A 15,458-nucleotide genomic window follows, 5' to 3' on the forward strand; every position below is an offset into this window, starting at 1 on the left:
ATAATGAAGTATTCTAAGTATTGAACAATATAGAAATGGTATTTTAAAATTATAGTGTAACTTATTATATAAAAGACTTTTTTTCATACTGACACTGGTAAATGCCATTTTATCACATGTACCATGAAAAGTGTATAGAGAAAAATGCACAATGACTGGGAACAGGAAAGGAAAGCAATATTTAATAAACTCTGATCACTCAGTTCAGTTCTAGCTCTCTGTCTTACAGATTTCTTTTATTTTTTTCACGTAATGACAAATAATTAGCAGTATTTTTTATGATGCTTTAAGTATTTTCTAGCAAAACTTCAGATACCAATTCAACTAGATGTAGAAAATATAGTCAGAGAAAAATCATTAAAATCTTTGCAGTAGTATTGCAGAGACAGCCCACTCCTCATGATGATCCATGTTACTGATTTGTTGAAATTTTATTTTTTGTAGGTTCCATGGAGCTATTGTGCTGCTTAGGCTTGTTATCATGCTTACTGCTCATCCATTTAGATAAGGCTGGTCTGCTTTTATTAAGAGCACAGTCTAGTTTGATTCTTTATAGATTAAAGCAGATCATTAAATATAAATCTCTCAGATGTATTCAGTCTCCCCATAGGCTGTATTCAAGCATCATTTTCAGGAAGATAAACTTTGACAGTGATTTATGCTGTATTTTGAGAGTGTAAATCTCACTGTACACTTTCACGAGTCTTTGTAGAATAAAGATTTTCTTTATTAATGCTTTTCATAGGCATCAACAAAGTACAAAAGTATCATTCTTTTGTTTAACACTGTGTTCTTTAGAGTCTTAGAGTGGGATTATAGATACTGTTGGATTCAAACTGGCAGCACTACACAACCAGTGTGTAAATCATGACTTAGTTCTGTGTACATTTGATGTTTAAAAGAATGGGAAGATTTTTATGATTGATGATCTCTAGGCATGATAATAAGGCAAAACATCATCTATGCCTAGAAGCAGGATGTGGCCATTAAGAAAATGGACAAAAGGGCAGTGAGAGAAGAGGGAAACTTTCAAAGTATTTTAAAAACACTTCTGTGAGGGAAAAAAAAAAGCCCTATGGGAAGTTAGTATAAAGTTGTTTATTCTACAAATAATAGATTTTGTGAACGAGGAAAATGTATTAATGGAAAAAATTATTGAAATTTAATTTTTTTTATTTGCAAAGGAATTAAATTACATTAAAGTGCTTCCTGTGGGTGCCTGTCTCTGAGTTGACAGTGATACTGTGTCACAGGAACCTTGCAAACTGAGGGGAATTTGCTTGCCTGGTGTTTCAGATCCTTTATCTACAGCAGTATTTGCTAATTAAGTGCCTGTTCCCCACTTCATAGCGATTTTCTGAATTAATAACTGCAGAACAGATTTGTCTGAAACATGCAGTTTTGCTTTGTACCCCAGTGGTTTTAGTTTATTCCCAATTACATATTAAACGTAACTTTAGTTAAATGTCAGATAATAAACACATCCAAAAAGATCAGTTCTTCTGTTACATAGAACAAACCCCACATTTTCATCAAGAAGACATTACTGGCAGAGATCTTTTTTTTAACATACTGTGCTGCTTAACCAGTAATACTTTCTTAGAAAGGGTATCCATATGGATGACACACATGTATCTGGAGTTCTACTGAATATGTTTTAAATGCAGTATTAATTGGCTCATCTTTTGCCTTGTACTTTCAGGTTCGTATTTTTACTTATCTGATTGGAAGAGAAGCAGCATTTGCTGATAACCTGAAGTGGATGGCCTGTGCTAACAAAGGTTAGTTCACCTTCATCTGTGAAAGCCTTGTTTTCAAACCCCTATTCCTGTGCCTTCCTGCATACCTGACCCTTCTGGAGATATGGTGTCACTGGCAACTAATGAGAGAGGATCAGCTGGGTTTTTTTACAGAAAATGAAAAGACTTGTATCTTGTAACATAAAATTTAAAGAGCCAAACGAATCCAATTTGAAATGTATTTTTTTCTTAAAATATGCATGAAGCTTTTAAACTATGTGGTCTTGAATTTTTGTTCAGAGAACAAACTAATTTTGAAGCATTTGTTCTATTAAGGCTGTTATTACTAAGAGTTAGTTTGATTTCTAAGAACATGGGGTACAAGTCTCATTGTGTTAAGCATGGTATGTGAAACACCAGACATTCTGTCCCTGGAGGAACTGACAGTGTAATTGAAAAAAACTGGTTTATATCGTTTAAGGGAAGAGCATTAAAACATTTAAGATGCTGAGATGCTACAGTAAAAGGATTGACTAATAAAAGTAAGAATGATTCAGGATTAAAAAAAAACCCCAAACCCCTAATTAATCTTCAGGTTTTCCTTTTCCTTTCCTCTTGGAAAAAACCAAAAAACTTCTTTTTCCATTGTACCACATTACATTATGATGAATTGCATCAGGTGCTATCCATTTAGTCATTATTTCTTTAACTACTGTTATGTCCAGCTGATGGAAATTACTCAGTTTGAAGTCTTGTCTTAATCAGCTAATATTACACCATAATTTAGTTTAAATAATAGTATAAGAATCCTTTGAAGCATCTTTTTTGAAGACAATTTAATCAACAAAATCTTTTAACTTTTTAGCCCAGCTCCACAAATTCATAAGGATCTAAGTACAGCAACTCAGAAATTAGGACCAGGCAATGGAGACTGGCTTAGCAGATCATCTGGTCCATGTCTTCCTCATTCCCAGAGGGGGAAAAGTGGTCACCTTTGTCATTCTTCAGGACTACTTTGTTCTTTTCATGGCCATGTTGCTTTGAGTCAGAGTCTTACTCATATGAATCAACTAAACAGCTTAATGACTATTACTTCTATAAATTTATTTCCCTCTCAGTTTAATAGTTACAATACCTACTCTCTGATAGCTTGTAATGCAAAAATCTTCTACCTCTAATCAGTAACTATTTTTTTTTTTAGCTTTGAAAATCACAATTGGAAACAGCATAAGTCACTATGTCAGACAGTACGAAATTTGGATCTTTTTCTTACTGTTTTCAGCTACATCTTGTCCATTTTATTTTAGTGGAATGAAGAATTAAAGCACAACAGATGAGGAGTGTAGTAAAGCTGGTCTAAAGATTGGCTGAATGTCTGGACTGCAGTTTACTCCTTGCATGGGTGGGCCATGTATGTTGTTGTCACTGAGGGTCAATGACCCTAAAATCAATTTTCCTTGCAGTGATTTTCCCCTTGGAAGCACAACATAGATGAAGGTTGTTGCAGGGTTTCCAGCTGACTGGACTGTGGACAGCAGTCCTTTCCTTCAAAATGGGTCACAGGGGAAATTCATACCACCTTGCAAAACTTCTTTAGCTTCTATCTTATAATGGTGAAACTTTAAAACCCCAAGCATGTTTTTCTGCTACATTTTTCTGTATAAGTAGGGCATATCTAGAGGGAGTTTGCTTAATGAAGCAAAACACCAAACCATTTTAAATACATTAAAACATTCAAGATCCCCAAAATCCCTCTAGAGCATTTTTTGAATTTGCAGTGATTTACCCTTCTGTATCATAAGCAAGTGCACATAAAGGAAAACAATAAAGATTTACTAAGATTCTGAAGCCAAGAAAGGTGAAAATTTCCTAGTGCTTAGTATGCATGTGCCAGATGTTAGCAGTAGTGTCTAGAACTTAGAAGTAAGCAGGCACTACCTTTCCCTCAGCAATCACTTCCAGCAGAAAGCTGTAAAGATAAAGATGGGAGTTAATGCATTACTTGCTAACAAAACCACTGAAACTAAATATTTTTCTTTTCAGTAAAATTCACTATTACAGCCTCTGATTTACTTATTTGTTTGAGGTTTTTTAAAATATTTTGCTATGAATCCTCACTGTGGTTGGCATATCATAAAATGGACAAAGGATAGGATTCATCAGTACGAACGAACCGAGCAGAGGCTGAGAGAGATGTTTTGAATATGGGAGGGCTGAGAGGGGCTCTAACTCCAGCAGAGGACAGATCAGCCCCGAGGCAGGTTGTGCCCCAGCTGGAGCAGTTTATAGGCTATTGTATTAGCAGAGGAGAGTTCCGTACAGGAAGCATCCATTCCCATTATTAGCATGACCCCAGCACCTCCCGCACTGTGGGCTCTGGTGAGGGGGTGGCAGGCAGCCAGTCACCGAGGCTGTTCACCTGCTCCAGAGGCCTCTTAGGTGGGGGGAGAGGGGGAAATCTCCATGGGAGTTTTACAGCTGCAGTGAAACAATGAATTCCCTCCTTAGTCCCTGCACGAAGAGGATTTTTTTAATTCTGACATTTTATTAGTTGCAGGAAGGTTGCATCTCTTTTGCGAAGTGCCCAGAAAATGAGAGGTGCTGTGCTCCGTGTAAAAATCAAACAGAGGCATCTTGATAAGTTATGAGTCTAAAGGTGGACATTTTAGAGAAAAGCAAGGCATCCAAAAAACAGTGCAAGGGCTGTGTAGTGTGGAAAGGCAGCCCACATGCAGAGCATAAGTGTCTGTCTTTTACCACATTATTATACATATCTCATGCTTGTCATTACCAGATCTTATCCATTTCCTTCATGAGTTTTTTCCTGCTGGGGAGGAAAAAAAGGTGGTGGTGACTGTATAGGACTCTGAGGTGGCATAATTCACACACCAGGGAGCCGAGAAGCAGGTGTTAGAATGCAAAAGTTTAAGCATGGGTTTGCTGCTATTGCTTACATGGCCTCAGCAGCTGTGCTCAAGAACTTCAGAGCAAGTCTTTAACTGATGATTAAACCGTTAAACCTCGCTATAGGAACAGTAAGGTTTTAATTCCATAGGGTACCTCTGATCTCTAGATAAGAGAGAGAAATTTTGCAAAGTAGGAAGCTAACTCCTGGGAGGTTTGACATTTGCTACAGATGGCTAGAAACATGGTTGTCAAAAAGTCTAAATACAAACAGTGTACAGAACAAGGAAGTTCTGGCATCCAGACTACAGGACAACCTTACAATCTTACCAAAACTGGCCCTGTCTGGACAAACACAGCTCAAAATTTCTTTGCAGTTGCCACGTTTTCTGCTTAAGCTTAATAAAGCTTAAGATTTCAGGTCCACAGATGCTGTGATCTTGTCAAATGATTAAAGTTGTAGAGAGGCCTCTTTCAGATTGGTCTTTTCTCATTAACGGAAAGTGTGTGAGGGGAAGTGATGCATTTAAATAAGGCCTGATGAAACTGTAGCCTTGAAATTTGTCAGTCCCTCATCACCTTTGCATGATGTGGGCTCCAGATGCCAAGTTTATGGTGTATAAAGATACTTGACATCCAAGCACTGAAAAGGAAGTGGTGACAGCTCAGATAGCTGAGGCCTCTGCTGTTCTCAGTGCTGTCAGGTTGCAGGAGATGTTTTAAAGGATTAACCAAGCTGTGATCACTAAACCAAGCAATTCTAGTTGAAATCTACATTTTCTATGACCTGCCATATTTGTAAATAACATATTGCTTTTTTTTTCCAGTCACACTGTGTGTGGATGAGAATATGCAACTACTGTCCTGTTACTGTAGTTCTAATCCATCATGTTTTTTGAAACTGGAAAAACTGGATGAGACGTTTTTGGACAAAGATAATACCAGTTCTAAATTTTAAAGTATGCAGCATTAAAAAAACCCCCAAACCATTAAACAACAATAGTTCTGGAAATAGAGGTTTAGTACAGACAGTGCAGGGATTCATAGCAATAGAAACCCTGTCCTTGAGGACTGGCCAAAGGTTTCACAGACTTCTGCTTTCACCAATTTTTATTGTTTGAGGGTGATTCTTGTAAAACATTCCTTTTTTGGAAATAAATAAGCAGAAACCATGACAGACATAAATCATATCATTCTCCTTATTGCAGTCTTCTTTAGCTTGTTCTCTCTGATTTAAATCTTTGAATTGTGGTTTTACAGGGTTTTTTACTCAGATCTCTACCTTAGCTGATGTACAAGAGAATGTTATGGAATATCTTCATGTTCTCAGCCGACCAAAGGTTATTGACCAAGAACATGATGTAGTGTGGACTGAAGCATACATTGACAGCACTGTAAGTCTGCATGATAAAGCATTTAATAAAGGCTTATGGCAAATAATGAAGAATTAGGAACAAAAATGTTGTGGTAGAAACACTCATTGTGCATCTGATTTCTGTTGCAGGTAAGTGCTAACTCAATGTAAGAATTGAGACTTTATATCTTTATTCTACAAGCAAATAATTCAACATTACTGAACTTTAGCAGATATTTATACATTGTAATTATGTAGAAAATAATGAAACAAACATGAGTTACAGAATAATTTCAAAATTTATGACCTCTAAACCTACATTTTTTAATAATCAAAAAATGGGCATTCAACAGAAATTAATTATATTGAGTAACCATTTTTTCTCTGTTTTAAAACATATCAGTGAATATGTCAGCATAAACACATAGACTGACAAGAACCAGTGTTTCCAGTGTAGAAAGGTGGGTCAACATCTAGGAGTTAACTGTGATATCCTGGGGAAGAATATTGAGAAGACTCTGCCTTTTAAAGTGAATTGAATGGGTGATGTGGTAAAATAATTGTCATAAATGTTCAATTTTTACTTGACATCCTTGTGAAACAGAGTTGAAGCACAACTTTTTATTATACTGCGACTGAGCTCTCATGATACTTTTGTAGAATTCGTGGTAAATCATCAAATTTGCAGGTAAAGATTGTTCATTTCCATGGGTTGGTCTGAAATAGCGTTTTTATCTATTTTTTTTTTCTCATTAGCTTTCTTTTGTCCCAGTTAAAATATTTTGGTTTGTAAATCACCCATAGAACAAGACTTGGCAGCAAATATCTGTTATTTAGTATAAGTGATGCCAGTTATTCAATATAATGACAAATTATGACAGATGACAAGTGGCATGGTTGATTCTTTCTGGTTTAAATTTTTGATTTTTGAAGGTGGGGAGAATGTCATCAGCTTCACTTTGATATTTGGGGTTTTTTGTTTGTTTGGAGTCTGTGATGTTTCTAGAAGGTCCAGTTTTAAATCAATGCAAAACTATCGTAGGAAAAAAAACCACCCTGGGAATAGAGCTTTTACTTCATTTTCACAATTGTTTAGACCTTTCCTATTCTTCAGTTGTGGCCATGAGTAATGTAACACAAATACTTAAAACTGCAGTTATGAAGGAGAAACAAAAAGTTAATTGCTTTAGGGGGAATAAACTTTATCTCTCTTTCCTTTTTTTTTTTTTTTAATAACATATTAATCCAGTCTCCCCTTTGTTCTCTTTCTTTTATTGAAACATAAGATGAGATGAACAGAAACTGTGGGTTATTATTGTGCCTTCAGGGAATCCCATGAAATGGAGAGATGACCAGGAGAATCTTGTTCTCATTCACTTCTTTTTTTTTTTTCAAATGCTTGAAGTAGTCAGTGTCTGTATGTTGAAGAGAGTTTGTGTATTTGCTAGAGAGAGTGGCAGGCAGAGACTCATGAAATGGGCGTCTTAGTGCAACTCTCCTTTACCCTTGAGCCATGCATTGAAATTGTTGCAAACAAAATCTTCCTCCTTTCTCAACACCAAGGCTTCCCCTTTACCTACCAACAAAGTACGAAATGCTGTTTCAGAATTAATTTCACAGTTTACTCTTTCTGTTGTCTGTTAATCTATATTTTTTCTCTCTTTGTAGGGACAAAAATACTCATGAAAGTTAGTCTAATTTTCACTGGTTCTCCTGTAGGTTATGAAAAGGCTAAGGAAAATTAACAACTTAATGTTGTGTGAAATACTAAGTGAATACAGAAAGGGTTAATAAATGCAAATGAATTTAAGAACAGTAGAGGGAGTGAGGAGCAGGAATCTTTCCTGAGAAAACAGGATAAGAAAAGACAATGGAGCTGTTACAATCTTGAATAATGGAACTGTTTAAATCCATACAAAAGGTCTTTTTCTGCAGTCAAAATACTTCCAGGTTCTTCTCTTTATGTTTTATTGTTTTCTTACTCTCATTACTAAACTAATTAATGTCACTAGACACACACATACATATACACACACACTCATGTACATACTCACGTGCACACACATATTTTAAGGAGTTATGAATGGAGTCTGTCTTGGCATTGGAAGTGCCATTTAAATAATCCCCTCCATCTCAGAACTTCTGGATTTTCACAGCCAGTTTGAGTCCTTGCTCCTCCGTGGCTGCTGCTTGGATCATTCCATGTTAGAAGTATTAGTGCATTTCCAGATAACTTAAATGTTCTTATCACCCAGCTGTGTCCAAGCAGCCATGGCTGCATTCTCTGGGCTGTAATCAGTGTCACTGTGCCCTAACAACATGGAATATACTTCCCTGTTCCCTTCTCACCAAATATCAGAGCTAATTGGCCAGCTGTGCTGTTTCTGAGCAAGCAACATTAGGCTGGAACATACTGGGATCCAGATAGAAAGAAGCTGGACAGGAATAGTCTTAGGATACAAAACATTTCCCTTGTTACCCCAGACAGTTATCATCCAATATTTGTCCAGGACAAAGTCATCTGTGAACGCCAGAAGTTAGGTCATTTAAGTGTTTGATACCATTTAGGAATATTCCGAGAATTTTGCTACTAAAACAAGGCATTTAATTCTTGTGTCTGTTCACCTTTCCTGTGAGAGGATGTCTGCAAAATGTTCATACAGCTGCCTCTTCAGCCTGGCTTTGACACTCTTGAGAAAGCTTCATATACTGAAAGAAAAAAGTACAGCCTTTATGTAAGTGGAAATCTCTGGCAAGGCATCATATGCAGAATATGTAACATGGAGCAACCTGGATGGACATCAGGGCTGTGCTGCCTTTGACACTGTCGGGATCCCGCTGCTGATAAATGATGGGATTACAAAGCAATGAGATTAGACCTCTCTGGATGATTCCTTGTTTCACAGGCAACTGAACTGTCTTCCCTTTTTCTGCCCCTAGACTTTGTTCTCTCCCCAGTGTTTCCTGTCTTTCTGAAGAGGTATCCAGGCAGCTCCTACGGTCATTTTTAGTTACCCTTCATCAGGAAAATTGCTGGGCATCAGAATGTTCAAGGGAGGTAATGCATAGAGGTAGTCTCTTGGGATTGTGGGTAGTCATCTAAAGAGCACAGAAACCTTCAACTCACTCTTATGGTCACATCTGGAATGTGAAGAAACATTTCTTCTTTTGCTGCAGGAAATAAAACAAAGACTGGTCTGGCCCCCAAGTTTCCCCTGTTTAAAAGCCTGTGATTGAGAATTTGTTTATTGGGGTGTACAGTTTGACCTACTTGGATCTTTGTTGACTCTTCCTGGTGAATTTTGTTTCTCGTAAGTGTACCTGAATATATTCTCTGGATCTAATGTACCATTGAGTTCATCTCCTTCAGGCTATTAGTTTCAAGCTGTGAGCAGATTCAGGCACAAATTACCACGTTGGCTCTGTTCAGTTTTCAACTGGAGGATTTCTTTGCATAAAAAGAGCAAATTACTATTTGATTGAATATTTTGAGATGACTGTCTGGTGCTCCCGAATGTAAGAGTTCATTTAAAAAAACAGTGTTCTGAATCATTACAGGTCATGATTCATCATAATATGAATGGTGAGTACTTTTGCTCAGTGTTGAAGTACTATATCTTGATTCTTCATTTGCTTTATCCCCACCCTCTCACAGACATGTACATTCAATTATGGATTTTAGTTCAATTTTAGTTCAATTTCTCAATTGATGTTATATACATATATGTATTTTATATATATGTATATACACACACCTCATTTCTTTCTTTTTTTGAAGGAGGCGTTTTTTGGAAATATTTCCTGACCAAGACACTGATGCTGTGCTAGTAAGGCAACCTGCCCAAGAATCTTATTTTCTCTTATGGAGGCAGTAAATTGAGATAGCTGCACTGAACCACAGCCTTTACTATTTCTGAACTGCTTATGATGGATGTTACAATTACATTATTGCATATACGATCAAAAAAACCTTCACTGTTCATCTTCATTCTTAAAAAAAATGAAGTACTTTGTAGGCATAGTTGGGTTCAGGTTCTTTGCAGAAATACAGTAGGAAGTATAGGAAGCTCATGCCTCTCAAATAGATGTCACATGAAAATCCAAATGTTTTCTGTATGGAAATTCAAATTCTAGGATACAGTTCCTTTTAAAAAAGGATGAATTCCGAGCCCATTCCAGAGAGGCAAGGGAAGCTGTGTACATGGTCCTCTGTATAATGTACAGAGTTGTAACAGAAAGTCCTACAGACTGAGAGCTATTATTCTGGCATTTTTTCTATCCAGGACCTTCTGCTGAGGTATAAGAATGCTGATTAGTACTTCTTCCACTCACACAGTTTTATTTGTGTTCAATGTACAGAAGAGGCTTTATGAAGTAACAAAAATAAAATAGTACCCCATTTCCACTAACTTCTATTACCAGAGATATCTTCAAATACTTTTGGTGGCACAAATTAATTGTGCTGTTTTAATAAGTGAGTGTAATTAGCATTTCTGTCACAGTAAAAGGTTCCCTGGGCCTCTATTTCAAAAAATAATTTCTAGATTGTAGTACTGGTATGCATTAAAATGCATCAGAGTGTTCAGAATGTTCACATACATCTACAATAAGTAAATATTGGTAATCACTGCAGAACTGAATGTCAGGAAATGTCATTAATCAGCAGCTGGGATAAGAAAATTTACACACAGACGATAATTTTTAAATTTGTTTTTTTGTAATACTTTAAGAACTAGAAATCTATGTTACTTTTTTCCCAATCCCACTTTGGGTTTGGTTACACGCTCTAACCCTCCCTTTCTGGCCAGCATCCCTTAATCTCTAAGAATTTACAACTCTTTATCAGAGACTGTCATCACTTGCAACTGCCTCTGAGGTTCCCATGAGAATTTCTTTTTCTTGCTTTGACATTTGAGTGAATTGGGTTGGGGAAGAAAAATCCCATGCATGGATATCAGGCCTTCCATCAGGTATTTTTGTTTGTGAAATAAGGTTCTTCAAGCTCTGCTTTGTCTCCTACAGACCTGCAGTAGTCTTTTGAAGGCTCTGGTATGGGAGTAAAGTAGAAAGTAGCCCAGGCAATACCATCTTATCAGCACTTCAGTTTGGATTAATTTTCCTGAAAGAGTACAACACTTCTGCCCATTTCATCCTTTTTGAAGCTTGTACAGGAGCACGGCTGCAGTTTGAAGTTGCAGCAGTTACAATCTGCTGTATCTGCACTGGGACCTTAGAGATCTGGACAGTGCTTGAGACATTAACAGTGCTGGTCAGTGCAGCTGCCTGTGCACGCAGTAAAAACACATTATGCACATATTTGTAGGAAGGTGCAACATCCCTTTATGCCAATGATTAACATGCTGTCTGTGATAATCCTTGTTGACAGTCTAATAAAAAAAAGTTTGAACTATAACTTTTGAGTTCTCTGGCCCAAAATTTCTAGTTGCCATAATTAACTACCCTCATTTTCTCCTAAACTGTTCTAATCTGTTTGTTTTACTGCTGGATCTAGAATAACTGAATTATCATTAAACACATGAACTGTTTCAAATTCAGTGAGATCTGTGTCAACTGTCAAAACATAATGAGTGCTCAAAATAGTAAATTAATTAACCTCTCAACTAAATAAAATTCATGCACTCTTATTGCCTTTCAGATGCAGCTCAAAATAACAATGGATGTTGTTCTTTTATGTTAGAAAATGCACATCTGATTTACAAACACTGGCAGCAGGGTGCTAATCAGTGCAAGGGATGTTGTGCTATTTATTTTTGTGCTCAGACCCCGTGTTCACACACAAGACCAAGAGTCTTGGTGCAATGTGTCCCAGTAAAACACACAAATTGAGATCCCTGAAATGAAAATTTGGGCATGCACAGGAAAATAAAGTCCATAATCACCTAGTGGGAATATGGATACTTTTAATAAGAATGATTAGTGCATTGTTACATGCATACAGTACATACAGATAAGGGTATCACCTATGCCTGTATATGTACATATAAAAGTCTATCTTTCAGGTTTTTAAGTAAACTCCTTCATTTGATAAATTACATGTTTATGTTACTCCTCTACTAATACTGGAACTTTTGGTATTAGGACAATTTTCAATGATTGCATTAAGCAAAGAATATTACTACAGGGAGTTAATTGCTAGTTGTCAAAGTCACTAGAAATCTGTTGTAAGGAAACAGCAATACTTAATTTAATGAATTAACACTTTTCATGTGTATTGCTCTGTATGGTATTTACACTATAAAATGCTATATGTGATACATCAAAAAGATGTTTAAAACATCAAAAACAAAAACAAAAGTCCTGCACTTAAAGAGGAACGTAAAATTTCCTGCTGGGGATGTGGAACATGGAATGCCATCTGTATTATATGGCACTGAGAAAACTGATTATGTTTGGACCTCTATTTCATAGCAGATGGGTTCATTAAATTTAATAGCCTCCAGAGCCTTTAGAAACAGTGTTAAAAACATGTGGAACATGCTGAGACACTTCACTTCTCGCCCCACAGTCATTATAACTCTGGCACAGACTATAAATATTACAGTACTTTATTTCCATTGAATCGGATTAGTATGATGATTATTTTTCCTAGTGTACACTTACATGAGAAATGCAGAATGCAAATTGTTCTTCTTCAAACTTTGAGGTATGCAATTGATGTCTTTAAAAGCGTTTTACAGTTCTTTGCACTTGGAGGCTTTTATATAGAACTTATTTTTATCTTCTTCCTGCAACATCAGCAAGCAACTGTAATGCCACAGCAAAGCTGGGCCTTAAGCAGCTCTGTTCCCAGTGTGGTGCAAATAAGACAAGCATAAGGTTAAACCATAGATGGGAAATCAGGGGAGTGTTACATCTTGGCTTTTAATATTGCTTCTCCTTTCTAGTATTTTATTATTTTATATGATAGGGTAACTACAGTTTGACCTTGGTCTCTGTTCATCTTTTATCACTGGATCAAAAAGAGATTAAGTATCTAATTTTGAATCAGATTAGTTCCTGTGGAAACATTGCTTTGAATAGAGTAAAATCTCACCTTTTTGAAATATTCTCAGAACTTGATAACTAAAACAATATTTTACCATTTGCTTTTCCATGTTAAATGATGTTTGAAATGAAAACAAGGAAGTTTTACCATGTTTAAGTGCTTTGACATCTGTCTAACGTTCTTCCACATCTTCATTTACATGTTCTGATGTTTAAACTAAGTTACTGTTTTAACAAATTTTGTCATGTTTGATCACTTTTTTTTTTTAATACCCCAGTTTTCCAATAACCATATCAGCTTGTTCTTGTACAATGTAATTATCTTCCATTTCCAATTCCTTTCCTGCAGAATACTCTGACTATCCACACTGTCTTTTACTGTTTTTCTAAGGTCACTCTTGTGTTTAAGTTGTACTGACCATTTTAATGTGGATTTTCTCTTTCTTCAACTCCAGTTTTGCTACTGACCGTTGCTGATGTTATTATCAAAACCTGTGAATTTTAATAAACCACTGAAGTCCTTCTAATAGATGATGTATGGTGACAGGATTAAATAACGATACCTTCCTCATATCATTTAAATTCAAATAGCTGGAATTACCAGTTGCTTAGGAAGGGCAGTTAGTGTAAGGACATAGTAAGACAGGATAGGTCAATGCAATAAGTGATTATTGGTATTTAGGAGAGTATATAGTGTCCACTTCTGCAGGTTTCCCACACAGGTGTCTACATCTCAAGAATCATGGGGTTGTTGCTTGTGTTAAACTTAATTTCACAGAACTATATTAGGAAGAAATTTTTCCTCATATCCCATCTAAAACTCCCCTGGTGTAACTTTAGACTGTTTCCTCTTGTGTTTTTTGCATGTTACTTGGGAGAAGAGACTGACCTCCACCTGGCTACAACCTCCTTTCAGGTAGTTGTAGAGAGTGAGAAGGTCTCCCCTGAGCCTTCTTTTCTCCAGGCTAAACACCCCCAGCTCCCTCAGCTGCTCCTGATCAGACTTGTGCTCCAGCCCCTTCCCCAACTCTGTTGTCCTTCGCTGGACACACTCCAGTACCTCAATGTGTGTCTTGTAGTGAGAACCCCAAAACTGACCCCAGGATTCGAGGTGTGGTGTCACCAGTGCCAAGTGCAGGGGTACGATCACTGCCCTGGTCCTGCTGCCACACTATTGCTGATCCAGGCCAGGATGCCCTTGGCCTTCTTGGCCCCCTGGGCACACGCTGGCTCATGTTCATCCAGCTGTCAAACAGCACCCCAAGAGCCTTTTCTGCTGGGCAGCTTTCCAGCCACTCTGCCCCAAACCTGGAGCACTGAGTGGGGCTGCTGTGACCTGAGTGCAGGAGTCAGCACTTTACCTGGTTGAACCTCATACAATTGGCCTCAGCCCATGGATCCAGCCTGTCCAGATCCCTCTGTAGAACCTTTCTACCCTCAAGCAGATCAACAGTGCCACCCAACTTGGTGTCATCTGCAAACTGACTGAGGGTGCCCTTGATCCCCTGATCCAGATCACTGATAAATGCATTGAATAGGACTGAGCCCTGGGGAACACCACTAGTGACCAAACAGCACCTGGATGTAACTCCATTCCCCACCACTCTCTGGGCCCAGCCATCCATCCCGCTTTTTCCTCCCAGTGAACAGTGCACCCATTCAAGCCACAAGCAGCCAGTTTCTCCAGGAAAATGCTGTGGGAAAGATGACGTTCCTTCATCCACTAAGCAGGTCACCTTGTCACAGATTGAGATCAGCTTAGTCAAGCAGGACCTGCCTTTCCTAAACCCATTCTGGCTGGGTCTGATCACCTGGTTGTCCTGCCCCTGCTGTGTGATGGCACCTAAGATGACCTGCTCTAGAACCTTCCCCAGCACCAAGGTGTCTGTAGGTCCTGCATCCTCCTTCTGACCCTTGTTGTAGACAGGTCTCACAATTTCTAACTTGAAGTCAGCTGGGAGCTCCCTGGCTAGCAAGGACTGCTGACAAATGATTGAAAGTGCCTTCTTGTAGGAAAACTGATTGGGTGCATTTGAAAAAGAATCCACAGAACTGCAAGTGTCAGTAGATTTTACCTGCTGGATGATCTCCCACTGGCTACTATATACAAATTACAGAGAATTGCTCTACTGTTGAATTTGATTAACAGGCATATTCATGGCAAAAGGGTTTTGGTCTCATTTGCAGACACCTGCACACTGGAGATAGAGTAACTTGGGACCATTTTCAGCTGTGATCTGCCAATGACACACAGTGCCTTTGACTAAAGGGAGAGAAAATGCTTTCCATTTCCATCTTGTTTCATAGGGAATTTTCTGGTTTTGCTGTGACACAGAAATAAGATCAAAAGGTGACAAGTCACTAAGTAGAGAAAGAATTTGTTTCTAGATCCCTTCATGTTATGGTGGATCCAACATTTAGGAGGACATGTCTATACTGAGGGAAAATAACTACCT

The 15,458-nt window shown here is 37.7% G+C and overlaps 1 protein-coding gene across 8 annotated transcripts in view; it reads left to right on the plus strand.

Annotated features, from left to right (window-relative positions):
• Positions 1-15,458, plus strand: part of CACNA2D3 (calcium voltage-gated channel auxiliary subunit alpha2delta 3) — a 484,187-nt gene that overhangs the window by 340,994 nt on the left and 127,735 nt on the right. For all 8 annotated transcript variants that reach the window (XR_003527193.1, XM_027640431.1, XM_027640432.1 and 5 more), the window contains 2 exons: positions 1,703-1,781; positions 5,904-6,037. Coding sequence is in view for 7 of the 8 variants with exons in the window: in XM_027640431.1 (XP_027496232.1) it covers positions 1,703-1,781; positions 5,904-6,037 (213 nt within the window). In the remaining variant the exon portion in view is untranslated. The remainder of the gene's footprint in view (positions 1-1,702; positions 1,782-5,903; positions 6,038-15,458) is intronic.

This window comes from Corapipo altera, unplaced genomic scaffold (genome assembly GCF_003945725.1).
Source record: "Corapipo altera isolate COAL_440 unplaced genomic scaffold, ASM394572v1 55, whole genome shotgun sequence".
NCBI lineage: Eukaryota > Metazoa > Chordata > Aves > Passeriformes > Pipridae > Corapipo > Corapipo altera.